We start from the raw sequence: 20,521 nt of genomic DNA, 5'->3' as shown, positions 1-20,521 counted from the left end.
CAGTGTGAGGGGTTGGCTGAGAGACAGACAGACACAGACAGACAGACAGACAGACAGACAGAGGCAGGCAGGCAGGCAGGCAGGCAGGCAAAAGAGCATGGGACGTTAGAGAGAGACAGGCAGAAAGGCAGGCAGGCAGCTTGAGCTCTGTGGCTTGGAAGCTCAGCCATGGAATTTCCTGACCGTCCGAGGGAAAGGAGCTCTGGGATGTTTACTGGGTTCTAGAGTGTGTGCTTGAGGTTAACCCTGCCAATATCAATGTTGGGGAAGTTTGTGTGCTGACACTGTGCTTTTGTGTGCTCTCATAATACATCTAAGACAAGGACGCATATTCCGTGTTTGTTGATTTCAATGCTCCCGCAACCGTCTGTCTACATGTTCTCGGAAGTGAGAACATCACTCATCAGTTTAAGCCTGCTCGTCGTTTACAGGCTGTTAAATCGGAATTCTAACTCAAGTTTCAAGTTTTGGAGCTGTTCCTTTAGTTGGAAGGTCATGATGTTATATCTTTAGACTGAACATCTTGTCTTGTACTGCTGACCTTAGAACCAGAACTACTATAGTGCCCCACACCATGTTGCTGTACCAGCTTCTGTGTTTCTGTGTGCGTGTGTGTGTGTGTGTGTGGACCCAGGGGTTTCCTGGAGACTTTGGTGAACGTGGACCACCGGGGCCTGATGGGAACCCAGTAAGGAACCAAGTCAGCCTGAGTCAGCTGTCCAGTTCTACCGCACTGAATACACACTGTACATACACACATATATACACTGTACATACACACATATATATATATATATATATATATATATATATATATATATATATACAAACATATTCACTACATGTACACACACTACATTTACAGACTTACAGTATGTATATACACACATTGCATATAGATATCCCGATTGGCTGACCTCTCCAACACCATTTCCTGTCTCTGAGGGGGAACTAGAAAGGACCAGTTGGCTGAATCTTCCCCATTCATGCTGAGTCTGGGCTGGCAGGAAGGTCACACTGAGCTCTGAAACATCTTTCTCTCTCACTCTTTCTTTCTCTCTGTCTTTACTCTCTCTCTTTCTTTTCCCTTGGTGTTTCTTTGGAACTAGTTCCTGCCGAGGATGTGGACAAGGCATGTAGAAGTGGGGCAGTCAGCCCGAACAAAAAGCCCCATTCTGTGTTGCGTCAGACCCCCTTTCCCTAGCTCAACCCAGCAGTTAGGAACTGCAGATTACACAAGCTACTGTCAGGGGACAACACACACAAACACACACACACATTAACACACACAATCACCACATCTGCATTCATGATTCTGAATAGACTCTTTACACAGACGCTCTTTACACACACACACACACACACACACACACACACACACACACACACACACACACACACACACACACACACACACACACACCTCCCAGCAGTCTAAGAAACTGTAAGTCTCTTTCTGCTGTATATGACTCGAACCTTTTCTCCTGACCAGGGAGAACTGGGTGCGCCTGGTCCAAGTGGAGTACCTGGCCTCATAGTGAGTTAGCCGTGTCCACCACACTACTGGTCTCTCCTCTCTCCTGCTGGTCTCTCCTCTCTCCTGCTGGTCTCTCCTCTCTCCTGCTGGTCTCTCCTCTCTCTTGCCGGCCTCTCCTCTCTCCTGCTGGTCTCTCCTCTCTCCTGCTGGTCTCTCATCTCTCTGTGTCCACCACACTGCTGGTCTCTCCTCTCTCCTGCTGGTCTCTCCTCTCTCCTGCTGGTATCTCCTCTCTCCTGCTGGCCTCTCATCTCTCTGTGTCCACCACACTGCTGGTCTCTCCTACCTCCTGCTGGTCTCACATCTCTCATGCTGGTCACTCTCTTGCTGGTCTCTCATCTCTCCTGCTGGCCTCTCATTTCTCCACCGTGTCCACCACACTGCTGGTCTCTCCTACCTCCTGCTGGTCTCACATCTCTCATGCTGGTCACTCTCTTGCTGGTCTCTCATCTCTCCTGCTGGCCTCTCATTTCTCCACCGTGTCCACCACACTGCTGGTCTCTCCTACCTCCTGCTGGTCTTTTTTCTCTCCTGCTTGTCTCTGACATGAATTGTGAATACTTTAACGATAATTAAACGGTTAGTGACTGGATTGTTTGGGAATACTCTCAGCCAATGGTAAACTGATAAACGTGAGCTGCCATACTGCAATGTTAGAATGTGTTTCTGTGTTGTCAGGGAGACATGGGGTCTATGGGCATCATGGGCATATCTGGGCCAGGTGGACTAAAGGTAAACTCCCATACTTCAAATGTTTTGCTTTGATTATTGAAAGAACCAGAAGAACAAGTCCTCACCTGTGATTGGCTGTTTTTCAGGGGTTGTCCGGTAACCCTGGAGAGGCAGGACTGAAAGGTGATCAGGTGATCTGAATACCTTCTCATTGGTCTACCTCTCTCACCTGACCATCTATCATTAGGAACAATGCTTCTTAATACGGCTACAAAGACTTTTAAAAGTACATTTAGGAACATTTGTTTGTCATCAGCTGCCGTCTTTGTGCTCAGATAATGCATTCTTCTCGTAACCCCGCCTAATCTTGTCGTCAGGGTGAAGTCGGTGTGCCGGGCAAGCCAGGAGAGACAGGGTTCCAGGGTGACAAGGTACAGGTCTGCTGAGGTGTCAGCTGTGTCTGTGTGTAGCAGTGCTACGTCTCTGTAGGATGCTGTGGATGTGATACCGCTTCATGGGGTGTGTGTGTGTGGGAGTCAGGTGGCTGAGCGGTTAAGGAATTGGGCTAGTAATCAGAATGTTGCCGGTTCGATTCCCGGCCGTGCAAATGATGTTGTGTCCTTGGGCAAGGCACTTCACCCTACTTGCCTCGGGGGGAATGTCCCTGTACTTACTCTAAGTCGCTCTGGATAAGTGCTTCTGCTAAACGACAAAATGTTTTTTACAGGGTATACAGGGTTCCCCAGGGTTGCCAGGCAGCATTGGGAAACCAGGTCCGCGGGTGAGTGGTGTCGACGTTACCATGGTTACCCCGTTGGTGTGTTGAAGCTGTGCCCGCGGGAACTGACGGGATGAGTGACAGCAGTGCTGTGTTGTGTTGTGGCAGGGGTCGTCTGGTGACCAGGGGCCTGACGGACGCCCGGGGCCCCCGGGCCCTGAGGTAAGGACCCCATGTGGAACTTCCGACCCGCAGTCACAGAGAAGCTCTGTGAAGCGAAGCCAATGCCAGGAAAGCCATCAGAGATATCAAAGAGAAAGATGTTACTCAGTCTTGCTTCCGAGAGTATTTCAGAGACACAGTTCAGTCTTTCAAAGGAGTCACTCAGGATTTGAATATCTCTCATGAGCACTTGTTTTGGAAGTGATTTGGATTTGCAGTCGGCCTTGAAGGTGCATAGAGAACTAATATGTCAACTTCCTGGTTTTCCTCAGGGCTTCCCAGGTGACATCGGCCCACCTGGTCACAACGGGCCCGAGGGGTTAAAGGTCAGTGTTATAGTTGGGCTAGTTAGATAGTGTAATAGTGTAATAGTAGGTTACCTAAGATAAAGGTAATGGATTGAGACATTAAAAGGGTACATTACATTGTTGTATGGCTAGTTTAGTATTTAATTATTACAGTAATAGTATTGATAACCGGTTAAATGTTGGTGATCGTAGCATTTGTGTTAATGATCAGTTATTCAGGGAGGGTTAGTAGACCTTAAATATCTGTAATATCCCCAGGGGAAGCCTGGAGCCAGAGGTTTAACAGGTCCAAGAGGAACACCAGGTCTAGAGGTAGGTTTGTCATGTAGACATCCCCTGTTGGGGTGAGTCCTTCTGGGACGTGGGTAGACAGTGTTTGGTCCTGACTCGGCTGATCTTCTCCTTCAGGGGGATGGAGGAGCTCTAGGACCACCCGGAGCCATGGGACCAGAGGTGAGCACTGATATAGCTGTGTTTGCTCTGAGCCAATCAGGAACCCAACAAGCACAACAATGAGAATTGTTTGGGGTCCGTCTATGGAAAGTCAGTGTCTGCCACTATAAAGACAGCACAATCTGGTTTGATATACTGTCAGACTTTGGCAGAGACAGTTGCCTATTGTTTTAAAGCTGTTTAGATTGGTTGATGATATGTTTAATGTTTAGTTGTGGCACCAGATTGGTTGCAAAATTGCTATAGTCTCATACCCTCTCTCCACAAAAACAAAACAGTTTAACAGTATAGTCTAGCATGTGTCATAAAAAAAACTGTGGCTTGCAGTTTAACCCAATGAAAATATTGCTTAGTTGGAGTAAAATATGATACTCATTGGATTTAATTCATCCGTTTTTTTGGCGTTTGTTTTAAGATATTACTTTTGGAGCCTAGCCATTCTGCCAAGTACTGGCAATGAACGTCATATAGCTTCATTAAAGCACTGTGGAAAAAAAGTTACAGGACGGCTTTCGGGAAAACATACTGCTCTTTTCTTTGTCTAACACTGAAATCTATAAAAAAAATCAGCCTCTAGTCTACCGACAGGACATTCTCCTCGAAGAGGTCATATCCACCTGGCCATGTGGACAAGCCAGATATATACTGAATTTCTTCCGTGATAGCCTCTGATTCGGTAGCTGAGAGCTCCATTCTTCTCCTCCTAGCTACAGAGACATCCCGTTAGCATCCGTCAAAGATCACATGGGGCTTGGAGCTGGCCCAGGTTAAACAATAGCAGTGGAGTAATCCAATTACTGCCATCCAGACGCCCTCTAACCGCCACATGGATCAGTCCAAACTACTGTCTACCAAAGTCAGGAACCGCGAGTGATGAGACAGTGTAAACCCTTTTCGATCGAACAAATGAGCCAATGACAACATCCAATCTAGAGAAGCGATGATTTTCAGGCGCTAACAGAAGGGGACGCTCCAGCACATTGTTCTGGTTTATGGTCCTCTTGCTCGGTATGGGCTGGGTCCCTCAGTTTGTCTGGGAGTGTGCGCCGCTCGCCAGGGTCATAGAGGGTGTTGAGCGTTCAGCCTTGAGGGACAGCGAGGGTGGTCAGATATTCTTACACAGAAGAAGGCGGGGCTTAGGAAGCCACTGGTGACGGAGGGCTGTGGGCCTTCTGTGATCTGTGTTCAGGGCAGACCTGGGAGGCAAGGCTTCACTGGGAGCACGGGCGAGGAAGGACTGAAGGTGAGTCGACTGAGCATGCTCCGTGCGCCCCGTCACTGTGATCCTCGCTCTAACACTGCCCGTCCTGCTTCTTCCAACACACAGCATGCGTGTCAAATGCTAGCCATCTTGTACGGACTGACCTTTACAGCGTGGTTGTTACTGATTTGCACATTATGAGTCTTGAGTATGAGCATGTAAATGAAGTGCTAATTATTTCCAGGTGTTGTTATCATTTTCGCCAAATGCTAACAATCTTTAGTTGCAAATGAGATTCTAACAACCTTTGGTTATGCTAATGGAATGCCAGTTATCTCTAGACGTAGGTATGAGATGCAAATGGTCTTGAAACATGATTATGAGATGGTTAATTATCTCGACACACAAGTATGATATGCTAATAATGCTGCAAATGATGTTAATGGTCTCCTCTGTTGTAGGGGGAGAGTGGGATGATGGGAGAGGTCGGAAAGCTTGGAGAGAGGGTAAAATCTTTCTCCCTCTTCATACTTCACTGTGTTTATGGTGTGTGTGTGTGTGTGTGTGGGGGGGGGGGGAGGGGGGGCTAGATAACTTACCGCATAAGTGTGCGTACCATGTAGGCTGAGGCCTTACTGCAGCGGCCCGGGTTCAAATCCGGCCTTGGCCCTTTGCTACGTGTCTTCCCCTCTCTCTCTGCCTTTCCTGTCACACTTCACTTACAAACGATCCAATAAAGCTCCAAAAAATGCTCCGAAATATATACAAAAAGAAAGAGACAGTAGGAGTGTTTAGCTTGCGCACGTGCAAGCCAGTTCAATGTTTGTGTTTGTTCGTCTAAATCTGTGCTGTGTGACTCTCGATGTCGGTTCAGGAGTAACCGTTCGCTGTCCTGCTCTCCAGGGTCCTGTGGGGTTCATCGGGCCAGTGGGAGACTCAGGCCTGGCAGGAGAGAAGGTTTGACTCACCACGCGCACACACACGCACACACACACACAGACACACACCAGTGTGTTCTCTTCTGGTGTTGTCTGGTGTTGCCGATGTCTGGATCCTGTGCCGGGAAACATCATGGATGGCTGGGTTCTGAACTAGAGCTGTGTGTGTGTCCCCAGGGTGACCGCGGGGAGGTGGGCCTGCCGGGGCCTCCAGGGGAGAAGGGAGCGATGGTAAGGAGTGAGTCTGGACCAGGTCTCTCCTCCTTGGGGCCTCCACTCTGAAAGGATAGGTGTCCAATCACAGTGGGCTCAGAGAGGAGTGCGGAAAGGATTAAACACACGCACGTAACCTGAGATGAAACAATACCCTGATAGCACATTTTCTCTAGCTAGCGTCTCTAGCTGTGTACTGGCATCTTATTAATTTCTTTAATTAGTAGACACTTTTATCCAAAGTGACTTATCCAAGCACCTACTGATGCAGTGTAACTGGCAGGTGTCATTATTAGCAGGATTGACAGAACTAAATCAGATGATTTGTTGTTTGAAGATGTCTTGATGTGTAGTATTGGTTTTTGGACCAGGGCCACCCTGGAACCCCTGGGGGAAATGGACCAACAGGACCACAAGGCCTCCCAGTACGTTGCCACTAACACGTCGTCACTAAGAACTGCCAGGGGTTCATTGTTTTGATACTCTTGACTGGTTGTGACGGTCCTCCCTGTTGTAGGGGCAGGCTGGCTCGCGTGGAGTCGGCGGCGGTATCGGATCTAAAGGCAAGAGGGTAAGAGGCTCGTCTCTCTACGCACACTTCCTGTTTGCATGAACCCAAGGCAGCGGTGTTGCTGAGGATGCAAGGACGGCAAAATACCGTACTGAACAAAACCCTGAGAACCGAAGACCCGTTCAGACATAGTCCACGGCGCCGCTATGTCGGGGAAAAGAATTGCTGCCACCCCAAAGACGGCTTGGACTGTGTTCTCTGCACATCTGTCCGGCCTTTGTGGGTGCGTGGAAGACGTCGGACTGCGTGGCGAGAGAGCGCTTTCTGCGGTGACAAGGAGACCACCCAGCTCTCAGACCGGTCTGATCTCAAAAACCATCCCTCCTCGGATCTGTATCTTCCCCGTCCGACCGAAGCGTCTTCCGGGGATGTGTCTCCCCCCCTCATCCCTCCAGGACCATTACAGTACCGTCTGTGACCACCTTGACAAGTTGGCGGTTTTAACAATGATCTGTTTCCATAAGATTATGAACTGTGACCTCCGCCTCATTTCTATGAGTATGTGAATAAGCATGTGGGCTAGTCTGGTTGAAAGAGGGCCATGTGTTGAGTCTGTTCCTTGAGAAACAGAGAGGTGTGTTTTCAAAGCGTCCCTTTCTCTCCCTGTCTCTACAGGGACCGACGGGCCCTATTGGTCCTGCTGGGGAGGATGGGTCCAGTGGGCGGCAGGTGAGCATCAGGTTCATGGGGTCAAACGGGAGTCCCCCTCATCTGATGTCAACATGTAGAGTCACATAACTGAAGCTTTCCCACGAAACCACAACCGATATAAAGATACCGCAACACATCAGTGGCTTCGGCTCAAGTTCAGAGTCGGTATTCATTCATTAAAGTTTTAAAAGCAACTGCGTGCAATTTAGTCATTATTTCTGAGGACATTTTAAGGAGACTTGATTTGCCAATGCGCACTATAAAAAGTCATTAAAGAGGGAAGGAACTTCTAGGGACGTCTCAGAGAGAGAAGCATGCTGCCGGCTGTTGTTACACAGCTGGATGTCAGATTACGCAACGCTGTTGTCTCTCTACAGGGTTCTTATGGAGCGCCGGGGAAGTTGGGCTTTCCAGGAGAGATGGTAGGAGCTCATAAACAATAACTATCTTTGTCCAAACCACAACACTACTATAACCAAGTAAATAATCAGCATTCAGTATTTAAATTCTTTTTTTGATTCATTGACCTCTATTAACTTTAATATGTTTTGTTATTCCGGAGAGATGTCTTGATAAATAACACGCTAGTGACGATGAGAGTAGCTAACCGGGGTAAAAGGAGGCAGCTGTGACTTATAGCATGCTGACATGACATCTTTGTGTGTGTGTGTGTGTGTGTGTGTGTTGGTGTTCTGCAGGGAAGGATTGGGGAGTCTGGGGAAGCTGGTCCCAAGGGATTCCCAGTAAGTGCTGCATTAGGCTAGTCTGGCCACTGATGTGGACACAGTGCAGGGGAGCGGGTGGCCAAGCTTGAGGACTTCAGTGTGCTTATCTGTGTCCTCTCAGGGGACCCCGGGACTCTCAGGATCTCCAGGGGCCAAAGGAGTTGGAGGAGAGCCAGTGAGTTCTTTGAAAGTCAAATATTTGGGGGTACCTTCACTATCCCGACCACAACTGCCTCCAATCAGGGCATCTGGTATTTTCTGGCCATGCTATATCTGCCTTCTGATTTCGATTTAATTACATCTTTGAAAGAAGCTTGGAAATAAGTCTTTGACGTGCTGATATGTTATCACACCTGGCTCGTTATTATGATGCACTCGTGTGCATTTCGGTGTTAATATGACACAGTAGCTACAGAAGCATTTTTTATGCTCTCGTCGACGCCATGCTTGTGTTTGTCACAGGGAGCACAAGGGCCGTCAGGAACCATGGGTCCGCTGGGGGAGATGGGACTGAAGGTGAGAGGCTCCACGCCCGGACCTTCTAGACCAACAAACTCAGAGACCCTGCCCTGACTCACATAGATGCCTTGCTCTGACTCAGTCGCATAGATAACCTGCCCTGACTCACATAGATGCCTTGCTCTGACTCAGTCGCATAGATAACCTGCCCTGACTCACATAGATGCCTTGCTCTGACTCAGTCGCATAGATAACCTGCCCTGACTCACATAGATGCCTTGCTCTGACTCAGTCGCATAGATAACCTGCCCTGACTCACATAGATGCCTTGCTCTGACTCAGTCGCATAGATAACCTGCCCTGACTCGCATAGATGCCTTGCTCTGACTCAGTCGCATAGATAACCTGCCCTGACTCACATAGCTGCCTTGCTCTGACTCAGTCGCATAGATAACCTGCCCTGACTCACATAGATGCCTTGCTCTGACTCAGTCGCATAGATAACCTGCTTTGACTCACATAGATACATTGCCCTGACTTGGATAGGTTCCCTGCTCTGACTCATTTGTATCCTCTCAGGGTCCGCCAGGAAAGGCGGGGGATCTGGGATTACCTGGAGAACCTGGGGAAAAGGTAGGATCGTTCACACCGAGCGTGTTGCCACAGGTCATATGCAGCCTCGTCAGTGGCAGTACACTGTTGCATTTTCCTGTCCTGCCCTGCAGGGGGACCTCGGGCCGACAGGGACCACTGGGGAGCAGGGCCTGATTGGTCAGAGGGTGAATATCCCACAATGGCACTTCTGCCCATGTTGGTGGTAGCTGATTGGTGATGTCACTCGTACCTGGGATTGTCCTACTGAGGGTGTGTTCCTCCTTAGGGGGAGCCAGGGCTGGCCGGGGAGGCGGGACACGGCGGACCTGAGGGAACCAAGGTGAGAGGAGAGGCACTGGATGTTTACTGCCGTTACCTCAACCAGAGCAAGAACGTGCAGCAATAGGACGTTCAAACTGCAAACATGGCCATGACAGTAACACATGCTTTGTGTATCTGAAATACATGTGTGTGTCTGAAGTACTATACTATATTAATCAGAAGGTTGTTGGTTCGATTCCCAGCCGTGCCAATTGACGTTGTGTCCTTGGGCAAGGCACTTCACCCTACTTGCCTCGGGGAGAATGTCCCTGTACTTACTGTAAGTCGCTCTGGATAAGAGTGTCTGCTAAATGTAAATGAAGTTGGAATATTAAAAAATGCACTATTACAGCAGCAGAGGAAAATGAACACAAGATGTATCAATAACAAAAGCAGATAAAATAGCAAATATGGACCCTGGACAATAAACTAGCCATGCTGGAATAGGGCTTCACTTTTGCTATGCTGGAATAGGACCTCACTATTGCTGTGCTGGAATAGGACCTCACTATTGCTGTGCTGGAATAGGACCTCATTATTGCTGTGCTGGAATAGGACCTCATTATTGCTGTGCTGGTATAGGACCTCATTATTGCTGTGCTGGAATAGGACTTCAGTATTGCTGTGTTGGAATAGGACCTCATTATTGCTGTGCTGGAATAGGACCTCATTATTGCTGTGCTGGAATAGGACCTCATTATTGCTGTTCTGGAATAGGACGTCAGTATTGCTGTGTTGGAATAGGACCTCATTATTGCCGTGCTGGAATAGGACTTCAATATTGCTGTGTTGGAATAGGACCTCAGTATTGCTGTGCTGGAATAGGACTTCAGTATTGCTGTGCTGGAATAGGACTTCAGTATTGCTGTGCTGGAATAGGACTTCAGTATTGCTCTTATTAGGACCTCAGTATAGTCAGAGAGTCAAGTATGTTATTGTGACAAGTTACAGTTGGAGTTAAACTTCTGGTGATGGTAAGGCAGCAGGCCTGTGCAGAGCTCTTGTGTCTGGCAGGCGTTGTGACAGAAATATAGTGCTGATTCAGAGAAGCGCAGGAAGCCCAGCCAAGCTACTTCACGTCTGCTGCGCCGCCAACAGCTCCTGGCTCGGCTCACTGTAACCAATGTTGTACGACGGCAGACACGGACACGGTGAAACTTCAGCGTTAGAGGAGCTGCAGTCTGTGAGGAGAAACACCTCGGGGTCTCCTGGAGAAATGAATAAAGATGCTAAGGGGCCTCCGTTTTTAAACATCATTACTGTTGTGCGCCTGCTTTCTGTCCCTCGACAGAAACACCCCCGCTCTGTGACAGAAATGGGTCGCTCCACTCAGACACAGGCACATCTGGCACTGCGCGGGCTGGATTAAGTCTGACCTGCGGGGGTCAAGTTTTCCACTGTCCAACGACATATTCAAAGACTATTACTTTCATTGCAGCGTGAATTAAAAAGCACCCTCCGTAGACTTATGGGCGCTGTACAACCAAGCACCTAAGAGCAGGCCTTGGGTTTGGAAGAAGGAGGCAGGCTGGACAGGTGACAGGTGGCAGGGGCCAGGCCTTGATTTCATGCTCTTCCTGGGAGCGAGTGGATGGGTGTCCGGGTCAGTATGCATCGCGTGGGGGATGTCATGTGTGGTGCCTGCCTGTGTGTCTGTCACCCAGGGTGAGAAGGGGGAGGCTGGCCCAGAGGGCGCCCAGGGAGAGAGGGGCCACGTCGGACTGAAAGGGAAGGAAGGACCTGTCGGACCTCCAGGCCTTGTGGGCGTTAGGGTTAGTGTTCCAGTTCCTCGTTTGTACCTCAGTTTCACAATCGGTTGATGTTGAAATCACGATATGACAGAGTTTCCAGTCATGATCCATGTCTCTATTTCTGAACGTCTTCACCCAGGGCGTGGAGGGGAAGTCTGGAGAAGCGGGAGAAAGGGGGAAACCAGGAGAGAAGGTACGTCACGTGGCTTCCACAACCTCAAAACCTCAACCATGCCTGTCTCACACCATGAAGCGTGTCCATCCAGTTGCTGTTAATATTTTCTCAGTGGCACTGATAGGAACAAGCATACTCATCCATGGCCTCATCTAAACAAACAAACAAATGGATTACACCGTCAAATGTTCCACACTGATTAGTGACTCAAAACCTAGGTCTCTTCCCACACCTGAACTCTTGTCGCCTATCAACCTTTATCTTTGTAACCCTGGTGTCTTTGGATACATGCCTTTTTGAACGCTCTCCAGGGTAGCAAAGGTCATCAGGGTTACTTGGGAGAGACTGGGCCAATCGGTGAACAAGGAGAGGCGGGATTTGTCGGGTCAAAGGGATCGCGAGGAACAATTGGGCCAATGGTATGCCCGTGTGGGAGGATGTAGGTAGATGATTGGGCTAGTTTTAAGGTGTGTAGTATTTGACAGTAAGATGAGCCACTCGTCTCCACAGGGAGTCCCTGGGAGGATGGGCCTGCAAGGGGAAGCAGGCATAACAGGATATGAGGTAAGATTCCTACTTTACAAAGCTATAGGTGCTAAACGGTCTTCTAAATTGATGTCATGCTAGATCAGGGAGAACTAGAATGGACCTTCCATGCAAGTTAATGTCCCACAGCATCATGGAGAAGTTTGAATATAGTTAAAATGCACTTCCTTGTTTAGCTATGCTCAACCTTGGCAAGCTCTGAATAGCTCCAAACCTTACAGTACAATATGTCACCTTCCACTGATGTTCCCTTCTCTGACCGCAGGGTCACCAGGGACCCCAGGGCCCACTGGGACCTCATGGAACTACAGGTGAAAAGGTACATCTTGCAAATAAATTTGCCATTTGTGACAAGTACATTGGATTTCTTTGTTCCTGCTCGTCCTATATAAACCTATAATAAATGAGTCCTTTCCCATATGAGCTACTATTGGTATTGACAATATACTGACTATCATCACACTACAATGCCAGGAACCAATCTCAAAGTTTGAAATGAAAGTTCATGAAGGATAAAACAGGATGTATTAAGTGGAGCAGATAATGAAAGCAAGTGTGTGGTAAGTGGAGCAGATAACACGGCACTCGACAAACTGTCACAGAATCAGCTCATTAAACTCTTAGTCACCGGATACACCATGGGAATGGACACACTAGTAGTCTACATTTTTGGGGGGAAGAAATTCCCCTAACAACTGAGAATAACCTAAGCGAAGAATAACAACTAGTAAAAATACTGTTGGCTAGTGAGTGTAACTTGTACTGTAGGCCAGTGAGTGTAACTTGTACTGTAGGCCAGTGTGTGTAACAGGTACGGTAGGCCTGTGTCTGTGTGTGTAGCTGGTAAACTTCCCTTTGTCCTCTCATGAGATACTAGTGTGAACAGCATACTATGCAACTGCCCACATATCCTCCAGCTCCTGTGTCACTAAACCCATGCAGAGCACATGCCCAATAACACACTACAAACACACTTATAAAGTCAATGGAACGTTGGTCCCTGTTTACTGACAAACCTATTGATGAAATCCACATTTTCCATCAAACTCTCCTTTTCTGAATGGACTGAATGGGTATTGTTTGGCGGTTAGTTAATTTTGTGTGTGTTTCTCCGGAAGGGTGACCATGGAGAAGACAGTAAGCTCGAAGGTGCTCCTGGCCCTCAAGGTGACAGAGTGAGTTCCTCACACGTTTCATCTAGTTACAGTGCTCAGACCCGAGTGCCCTCAGCCTCTGTCCTGGCCTTCCTCTCAGAACTCAAGTGCGTCTCCTCCCTCCTGTATCTGAGGTGGGGAGATGATGTTAGACAAGAGTACAACTTCATAAATAAATGGCTTCGGCCTTCGTGTGTGTGTGAGAGAAGATGTTTGATCCAGTGTGTGTCCTGTCTGTCTCCAGGGTCCAGTGGGACAAAGGGGGAACCGGGGAGAGGCAGGTGATCCAGGCTACCAGGTGAGGGGAACACAGGCTACACTCAGATGCACTCCATACTGCCCGCTTGCATTGTGTTGGAACGCAATAAACTCTACGTTTTTCACCTGACACCAAATACAAATAGTAAACGAATCCCAAAGTTGACGGATGTGTATTTCCCCAGGGTCTCCCAGGTGTGGAAGGGTCGCGAGGCAAAGCGGGTGCGACTGGCTCCCCTGTAAGTACGCGACACCCCTGCGGAATAACACACTCGCACTCCATGTCTCCTCACTCCAGTTCTAGAACGTGTTCCTCGCTTTTGTCTCAGGGAAACACCGGCCCCAGGGGACTCCAAGGCCTCAAAGGTTCTAAAGGTGACCAAGTAAGGACCAACTCGGTGGGAGAATGCCGTATGAGGTTTCTGTTAGATGTCCCTGTTTATCATGCTGACGTGCTGCCTGTCCGCGGTGCAGGGTAGGAGAGGCAAACTGGGGCCACGGGGGACACCTGGAGCCAGCGGATCCACAGTACGTAGAGACGCAGTACTGTATTCTCACTCGGCTTCTTTGAGGGGGGAAATCCCTTTTAGGAGTTTCGCTTTGTCAGGTCATTTCATATACAAGTTCATCATAGCAGCTGGAAGGAATCTGTACTGCGGGATATAGACGTGAAGGCCTCTGCTTCTCTCGAAGGGTCAGCAAGGTCCAACAGGTCAGAGGGGAGTGGTGGGCAGGGAGGGGCTCGAGGGGCAGACGGGGTCCGACGGACCAGCCGGGAGAAATGGTGCCAACGGCCTGAAGGTATGAATGGGCAGTTCCTCTCTTTAGCTTCCACAGCTAGCGACGCTACTTCCATCAGCTTTCCCTGTCCCATGTCTCCGGGTTAGGGCTGGTACTCACCTCCAGCTCTGTTTCAGGGGGATCAGGGGGAGGACGGAGAGTGTGGCACCACTGGTAAAGCTGGGCCGACTGGGGAGAGAGGCTCGTCTGGACTACCGGGGAGTCAGGGCTCGTTCGGACCCAAGGTGAGGAGTCTTACCTCGAGGTCGCACGCGACAGCAACGACCACTCGAGTGTGCGAGCGTTCCCCTCTGGATTTCTGATGTGTGTGTTTCAGGGAGAGAGGGGTCTCCCGGGGCAAACTGGAGCTCCAGGAAGGAGAGGATTCATTGGCGGGATGGGGTTGCCAGGTTTTCAGGGGTATAAGGGGATCAAAGGACAGCTGGTGAGTGCCGATAGGAAAAGACACACACACACACACAAGGAAAAGGTTTCTGTTGAACATTGATCAACACCTGACATGACTGATGGCTTTTCATGTATTTCCCGAAATGAGCCACAAGTATTATAAGATTAATTCGGTCCTCTCTCAGTCTTAATGCAATCAAATGAACTGTTCTTGTTCTCTGGTTGTGTTAGGGTGACACAGGTGAACGGGGTCTCCAAGGAATTCTGGGAATGTTGGGACCAAAGGTACTCCTCCCTTCATTTCCATCCATTTCACGCCTCGCTGGTGATCATAACTCTGATATTCAAAGTGAAACGTCTTCAAAGTTTCCCCACAGGAATTAAGTTGTCTGACTAAAAGGCCCAGGCCAGAAATATGTTTCTGATAAATAGACACCAAGAAGCATTACCCATTTCCAGTAGTAAATCAAGGACTGAGGATTAATTCTGAGTTTTCATGGAAGTTAAACCCTCAAAATGTTGAAAATCATTTATAGTTTTAAATCAGAATATTGAGAAAGTATATCCAGCTTTTGCCAGATAGACCCTTATGCCTCAGTGTGTAATCTCACTTCAAACTCCATAACTGCTGACTGGGCAGGGATGTTGCTCTGCAAGTGACAGACAGCTGAACCATCAGTCTTCAGGGCTTTACTGAGTCTTCGGACAGACCTTTTTAAAGTGCTGCAACTGCCAGCGATGGGCCTGGACCTCTTCCCGCGGTTTCAGTGTGATATACAGTACAGCACTGTCCCTGGGGTGGGAAGCAGATGAGTGTTGGCTTGAAATGCAGCTTGGGTTTTCTCCGAAAACAATGACAGGTCAAAGTCATATGTCATTGATTCTTCATCAAGTCAAATCAGATGTTTGTACCTTTACGCAGTTACAGTGTTGGTGCAGTGTGCTGGTACAGTGGGCTTGTAAATCTCTCCAGAGTTAGTGGTGTTATCATGTGCTTGTGTATCTCTACAGGGGCCTCCCGGAGATTCAGGGCCAGCTGGGATACAAGGACCCAAAGGGCCACGTGGCTTGACAGTAAGAAGACGCGAACACCACCTGACACGCCGTGCCTGTCTCGCCCCCGTGCTCCTGGGCTGCGTCTCTGACCGTGTCTCTTCCTCTCTCACCAGGGCAAGGGAGGGGGGATGGGGCCCCTAGGGATTATCGGCCCCAGTGGGAATCCAGTAAGCACCCCCTTACTCATACCCCGCAAATCTGCCCAAGAACATGTCACCCCCCCCCCACTCCTTAACTACTGACCGAGTGATTCCCCCCTCTCTCTCTCTCTCTCTCTCTCTCTCTCTCTCTCTCTCTCCCTCTCTCTTTCTCTTTCTTCCTCTCATTCTCATCCTCCCTCCACCAGGGGCCCCCGGGCGACAAGGGGAGCGGAGGGGACATGGTGCGTGTTTCTGATGAACCCTGTGTGTTCCTGCCGCTCGCTGTGTCATGGTGTGTCAGTGGTGTGTGATCCGAAGAGAGTTAGCATGGAGGACGCACCACTCGGGGATGTGTGGGCGAAATGAAGGATTTATGACGTGGCACTATTATTGGGTTTTAATCACAACCAGTAGATCGGTCATTGCCTTATTACCTACCTGTTCATGCATTCTGTCTTAGTATTAATATATTTGCGTTCCTTGTGAAGTCTATATTATGATGACAGTCAGGGGTCAATTATGTAGTTCCTGCCTGACTGAATAATGGACATCTGTTGGCTGTGTGTTGTCTTAGTCTTTCCCTATAAACTACGTCCTCTGACCTTTACGCCTCTGAGAGAGACTTTGCTACTATCACTGTGTTTGAACAGGTCATTATTCTTTTTGAAGTGTTTAGAGAGACTCTGTCCAATCAGCTGGTTGTCTATTACTTGTGAACCCAGAACCTAACCTGACACCTCACACCATTCTATTGGAGACTGACAGAACTTTCTTCCACAAATGGAAGAAAGTACCCCCCCCACACACACACACTCACACACACACCCTTCAAACGCATTTCATTTCCTATAGTCCTGATTTGGTCTCATTCACAATGACACTAAACCACAGTGAAATTCGATTCGGACAGATGAATGCTTGCTGCACGCTCGTCACGGCCGTTTCGGTGAATGGAGTAATTGGATTGTGGCAGTGCGGTAGCCCCGACTGACTCAGCCTGTGGGGGTATTGATCCGAAACCTAACATTGTTTCCCCTTTTTCTCTTTCCGCAAACAGGGTTTACAAGGACCAACGGTACTTAATCCTTATCTTCTGAGGGGGACAACAGGAGCTCACAGCTCTTGGGATATGATCTTATCTTTAAGCGCTCACAAGAATGACAGATTGGTGAAGTGATGCTTATGTAACTGGTTTGTTCCGTGTTCCAGGGACCTCCTGGTCCTCGCGGAGCCCCCGGAGCGCCCGTAAGTTCCCGCCCCTCTCGTCGCAAACACGCACTCGCCCTGTCGCGCCAACGCGAAGGGAACACGCCGATGCCCGTTCGCAAGGCACGTGACCAATGATGTCTCTCTCTCTCTTCTTAGGGACTTCAGCCTTCTCCTCTGTCGTTCGTAAGTTCGCTCTCCGCCGGCACGCTCGAATAGACTCTGACGGGGATGGGATGGGGGGGGGGGGGGGGGGAGGTTCTGATGGAGGGATGTTGGCTGTCTTCTATGCTAGAAAATGGAGGCCATTGGGGATGCTTTTCAAGTCGTCGTCGACTCCCATGCCGCCCTGAGGTCAGAGGTCAGTTGGAAAGGGGCAGCTAGGGCGACCGGACGTGTAGCACACTGTCTCAGGCACAGCTCATAACGTAATGGATGACGAACAGTATGCACAACACTCCTAATTCATTCACCCGTTCATGTTGCTTTCAACACAGCGCACATGTCATCTTCATTACAATCTTCCTCCTCATTATTTGAATTGAACCGTATATATATCACGTGACGCCTGTTAGTTGCTGAGTGTGATGGTCGTTTCGGTCCCAGAGTTACCAGGACATGGATGTCCCCATGCTGGACCAGGGGAATGAGATCTTCAGGACCCTCCACTACCTCAGCGACCTGGTCCAGAGGCTGAGGAACCCGCTAGGAACTCAGGATAACCCCGCCCGCGTCTGCCGGGACCTGCAGGACTGTGAACACAAGATGACTGATGGTGAGAAACAAGCTGACCAGCAGAGCAGAACCTCACAGCTCCAAAGCTCTCACATACCCAGTTTCAAGTTTCATATAGCAGCTTTGAGCCGTGCCAAGAGGATTTTTTTCAGAGAAGGGAAAATGTGATGGAGTGTACAGGCATTTCACTTTTATAAACTTGAGAATAAAAACTAACCACTGACCTCAACCTCTCTCTCTTACTTGGTTCAGCCCCTTACCTCAACCTCTCTCTCTTACCTGGCTGAACAACTTCATCCTCTCTCTCTCACTTGGTTCAGCCCCTTACCTCAACCGGTCTCTCTCTCCTGGTTCAGCCCCTTACACAACCTCTCTCACCTGCTTCTGCTTGTCTAAAGGCACATACTGGATTGACCCAAACCTGGGCAGCTCTGCAGACAACATCGAGGTCACCTGCAACTTCAGCGGAGGGGGCCACACCTGCCTGAACCCCGTCACAGTGTCGAAGGTCAGTCACGACTCACCCAGCCTGAACAAATGCTCGGCCCCTCAAAACGCAAATATTCAGCACTCGAACAGGAGAAAGCACATCTGAGGTTTCGTGTTTCATCAATGCTAGTGGCTTCAGATTCAATAGTCAAATCATCATCCCATGCTGCAGCCATGACAGACAAACAGTCCACATGCAAAACATAAACAAAAACACATGGCGAGATTCACACCGCGAAAAGCACCCACGAGCACACGAACCGAAACAACAAGCGCACCCATAAGAGCAGAGAACACCCGTGTCCGCAGCTGGAGATGGGAGTGGGCCGCATCCAGATGAGCTTCCTCCACCTCCTGACTTCCGAGGCGTCGCAGCGGGTCACCGTCCGCTGCCTGGACACCCCTGTGTGGGCCACGGGCCCCTCCCTGCAGCCCTCCTCTCGAGCCCTGGGCTTCCGCGCCTGGAACGGGGAGGTGATCCAGGCAGGAGACCTCCTGGAGCCCCAAGTCACCAGGGACGACTGCTGGGTACGTCAGCTTGCTGGAGAAGCCATGCCGTCACGGTTGTCCTCTTAGGCTCGTCAGCCCCCTCTAGAGGGACAAAAAGGACAAGCAATTCTTTTTGTTTCGTCCTTTTTGCAGTAATGTATACAGGTAGTCTTTTCCATTTTGTATTTTACAGTAAAATGCGAACCTCTCACATACCCTATCACGAAACCTTGTCTTTTAGATCAAAGATGGCCGCTGGCATCAAACCCATTTCCTGTTCCAGACCCAGGACCCGAACTTACTGCCCATTGTGGACGTGTTCAACTTGCCCGCCTCAAAGCCAGGCTCCCACTACCACCTGGAGGTTGGGCCTGTGTGCTTTCTATAGAGGCTCCCGGAGTCCCGATTCACTACAGGGGGGTGGGAGGGGAGACTGCGGATGGACGTTCCTCGTCTCTCCAGGTCCACACTGGGGTTGGCACGGAGCCGCAGCGAACCTTCACCATATGCTTGGACTGCAAAAACACGAGGGGAGGGGAGGTCACAGAGAGGGATGGACCTGCAGAGGATGTCTAGCACTAGTCCCTTCTGAGGAGAACATAAGCTTGTGTCACAAACTTGTTTACCTGTTACTGAAGACCTGGTGGGGGGAAGAGGACGGTCTCATCTGGTGTAACTCTTAAGACGGCACCTCAGACTTATGCTTCCCTTCATGGTCTGATAGCCTCGTCACATGAACTCTAAACATGCTTTAGAAGAGAGGCATGTTTGATATTGATGTATTTTCATATAGTATTAACTGTTCTGCGTATACATATTGTTTATACATGTTAACTGTCCGTATGTTGTAATATAAAGTGCAATAGATCTTTTGCCGGAGTCTTTCAAAGCAATTCAGGTAACAACAATGAGATCTCAACATTTGACCAGGTATTCAGGTTTGTACTGTACTCAAACAGTTCATGCACACAGGTCTCCAGGTAAGTTTTTCCATTTAGAGTGTATGTGAAGTTTAAATGACTAGTTGTAGTCATTTAAACACACGAGAAACTAACTCCATCTGTCTACCTTCCAACTCAGCTAGCTATACTTTAACAATGTTCAGATATATAAAGAAAATTGGTATTCTGGTGCCACAATGAATGACAGACTCCATTGGTTGATTGTGATTATTGTGGTCAGTTCTATGGGCCTTTCTGAGGGAATTACATGCAAATGAACGCAGGTGGTATCATTTATATTCTCAAACAGGCCATTTCAAATCATTATTTTTCTACTCCCTGTCGTTTAGGTATGATTCTCACTCAAGGTTCAAGCAATACCGTTTGACTGTTAAAAATGTTAAATGTGTATAATAACTATTACATTTTGTATACAATTTATCCCAGTGGAATAATAATGCTAATTTATATTATTTAAATGTCCATGGGATTGGCAATTTGTTTCATTTAAACCGGATGCCAATTTAACATATCTGCTAAACATTTTGTATTTTGTATAGTTTCATCAAAGCTTTAATTTTATATTTGTTTTTATTACGTGGCCTGCTTGTGGGGCATTTCCAACACTTTGTTTGTGAATGTCTGGTGCTCAATTGGACCAATTCTACCAATAACCTCTGAATACATCTCAACTTCACACACAATTTATTACAATCGTAGCTATGTAAGTAAAATTACTGATTTTACTTTTCAAGTATAAGTTTCCTTTCTTCAACAGACAGATGTTCAATAAAAAAATCCAAGTTGATA

The 20,521-nt window shown here is 48.6% G+C and overlaps 1 protein-coding gene across 4 annotated transcripts in view; it reads left to right on the top strand.

Moving 5' to 3' along the window:
* Positions 1-20,521, top strand: part of col27a1b (collagen, type XXVII, alpha 1b) — a 41,867-nt gene extending 21,346 nt beyond the window's left edge. For 2 of the 4 annotated variants that reach the window (XM_062451098.1, XM_062451097.1), the window contains 48 exons: positions 635-688; positions 1,493-1,537; positions 2,216-2,269; positions 2,356-2,400; positions 2,587-2,640; positions 2,937-2,990; positions 3,096-3,149; positions 3,422-3,475; positions 3,716-3,769; positions 3,866-3,910; positions 5,100-5,153; positions 5,573-5,617; positions 6,015-6,068; positions 6,227-6,280; positions 6,634-6,687; positions 6,780-6,833; positions 7,449-7,502; positions 7,862-7,906; positions 8,183-8,227; positions 8,331-8,384; positions 8,672-8,725; positions 9,248-9,301; positions 9,394-9,447; positions 9,549-9,602; positions 11,248-11,355; positions 11,474-11,527; positions 11,821-11,928; positions 12,020-12,073; positions 12,321-12,374; positions 13,174-13,230; positions 13,454-13,507; positions 13,653-13,706; positions 13,797-13,850; positions 13,942-13,995; positions 14,161-14,268; positions 14,385-14,492; positions 14,585-14,692; positions 14,887-14,940; positions 15,667-15,729; positions 15,825-15,878; positions 16,058-16,093; positions 16,909-16,926; positions 17,061-17,096; positions 17,217-17,243; positions 17,664-17,832; positions 18,191-18,300; positions 18,591-18,809; positions 19,012-20,521. In XM_062451098.1, coding sequence (XP_062307082.1) covers positions 635-688; positions 1,493-1,537; positions 2,216-2,269; positions 2,356-2,400; positions 2,587-2,640; positions 2,937-2,990; positions 3,096-3,149; positions 3,422-3,475; positions 3,716-3,769; positions 3,866-3,910; positions 5,100-5,153; positions 5,573-5,617; positions 6,015-6,068; positions 6,227-6,280; positions 6,634-6,687; positions 6,780-6,833; positions 7,449-7,502; positions 7,862-7,906; positions 8,183-8,227; positions 8,331-8,384; positions 8,672-8,725; positions 9,248-9,301; positions 9,394-9,447; positions 9,549-9,602; positions 11,248-11,355; positions 11,474-11,527; positions 11,821-11,928; positions 12,020-12,073; positions 12,321-12,374; positions 13,174-13,230; positions 13,454-13,507; positions 13,653-13,706; positions 13,797-13,850; positions 13,942-13,995; positions 14,161-14,268; positions 14,385-14,492; positions 14,585-14,692; positions 14,887-14,940; positions 15,667-15,729; positions 15,825-15,878; positions 16,058-16,093; positions 16,909-16,926; positions 17,061-17,096; positions 17,217-17,243; positions 17,664-17,832; positions 18,191-18,300; positions 18,591-18,809; positions 19,012-19,158 — 3,150 coding nt within the window. In that variant the 3' untranslated portion in view covers positions 19,159-20,521. Of the gene's footprint in view, positions 1-634; positions 689-1,492; positions 1,538-2,215; positions 2,270-2,355; positions 2,401-2,586; positions 2,641-2,936; positions 2,991-3,095; positions 3,150-3,421; positions 3,476-3,715; positions 3,770-3,865; positions 3,911-5,099; positions 5,154-5,572; positions 5,618-6,014; positions 6,069-6,226; positions 6,281-6,633; positions 6,688-6,779; positions 6,834-7,448; positions 7,503-7,861; positions 7,907-8,182; positions 8,228-8,330; positions 8,385-8,671; positions 8,726-9,247; positions 9,302-9,393; positions 9,448-9,548; positions 9,603-11,247; positions 11,356-11,473; positions 11,528-11,820; positions 11,929-12,019; positions 12,074-12,320; positions 12,375-13,173; positions 13,231-13,453; positions 13,508-13,652; positions 13,707-13,796; positions 13,851-13,941; positions 13,996-14,160; positions 14,269-14,384; positions 14,493-14,584; positions 14,693-14,886; positions 14,941-15,666; positions 15,730-15,824; positions 15,879-16,057; positions 16,094-16,908; positions 17,101-17,216; positions 17,244-17,640; positions 17,833-18,190; positions 18,301-18,590; positions 18,810-19,011 lie in introns of those variants that run through there. The other 2 variants (XM_062451099.1, XR_009928495.1) reach the window with 2 other exon arrangements.

The sequence above is a fragment of the Osmerus eperlanus genome, chromosome 25 (assembly GCF_963692335.1).
Source record: "Osmerus eperlanus chromosome 25, fOsmEpe2.1, whole genome shotgun sequence".
Lineage (NCBI taxonomy): Eukaryota > Metazoa > Chordata > Actinopteri > Osmeriformes > Osmeridae > Osmerus > Osmerus eperlanus.
This window is presented reverse-complemented; position numbering and strand designations above follow the sequence as displayed.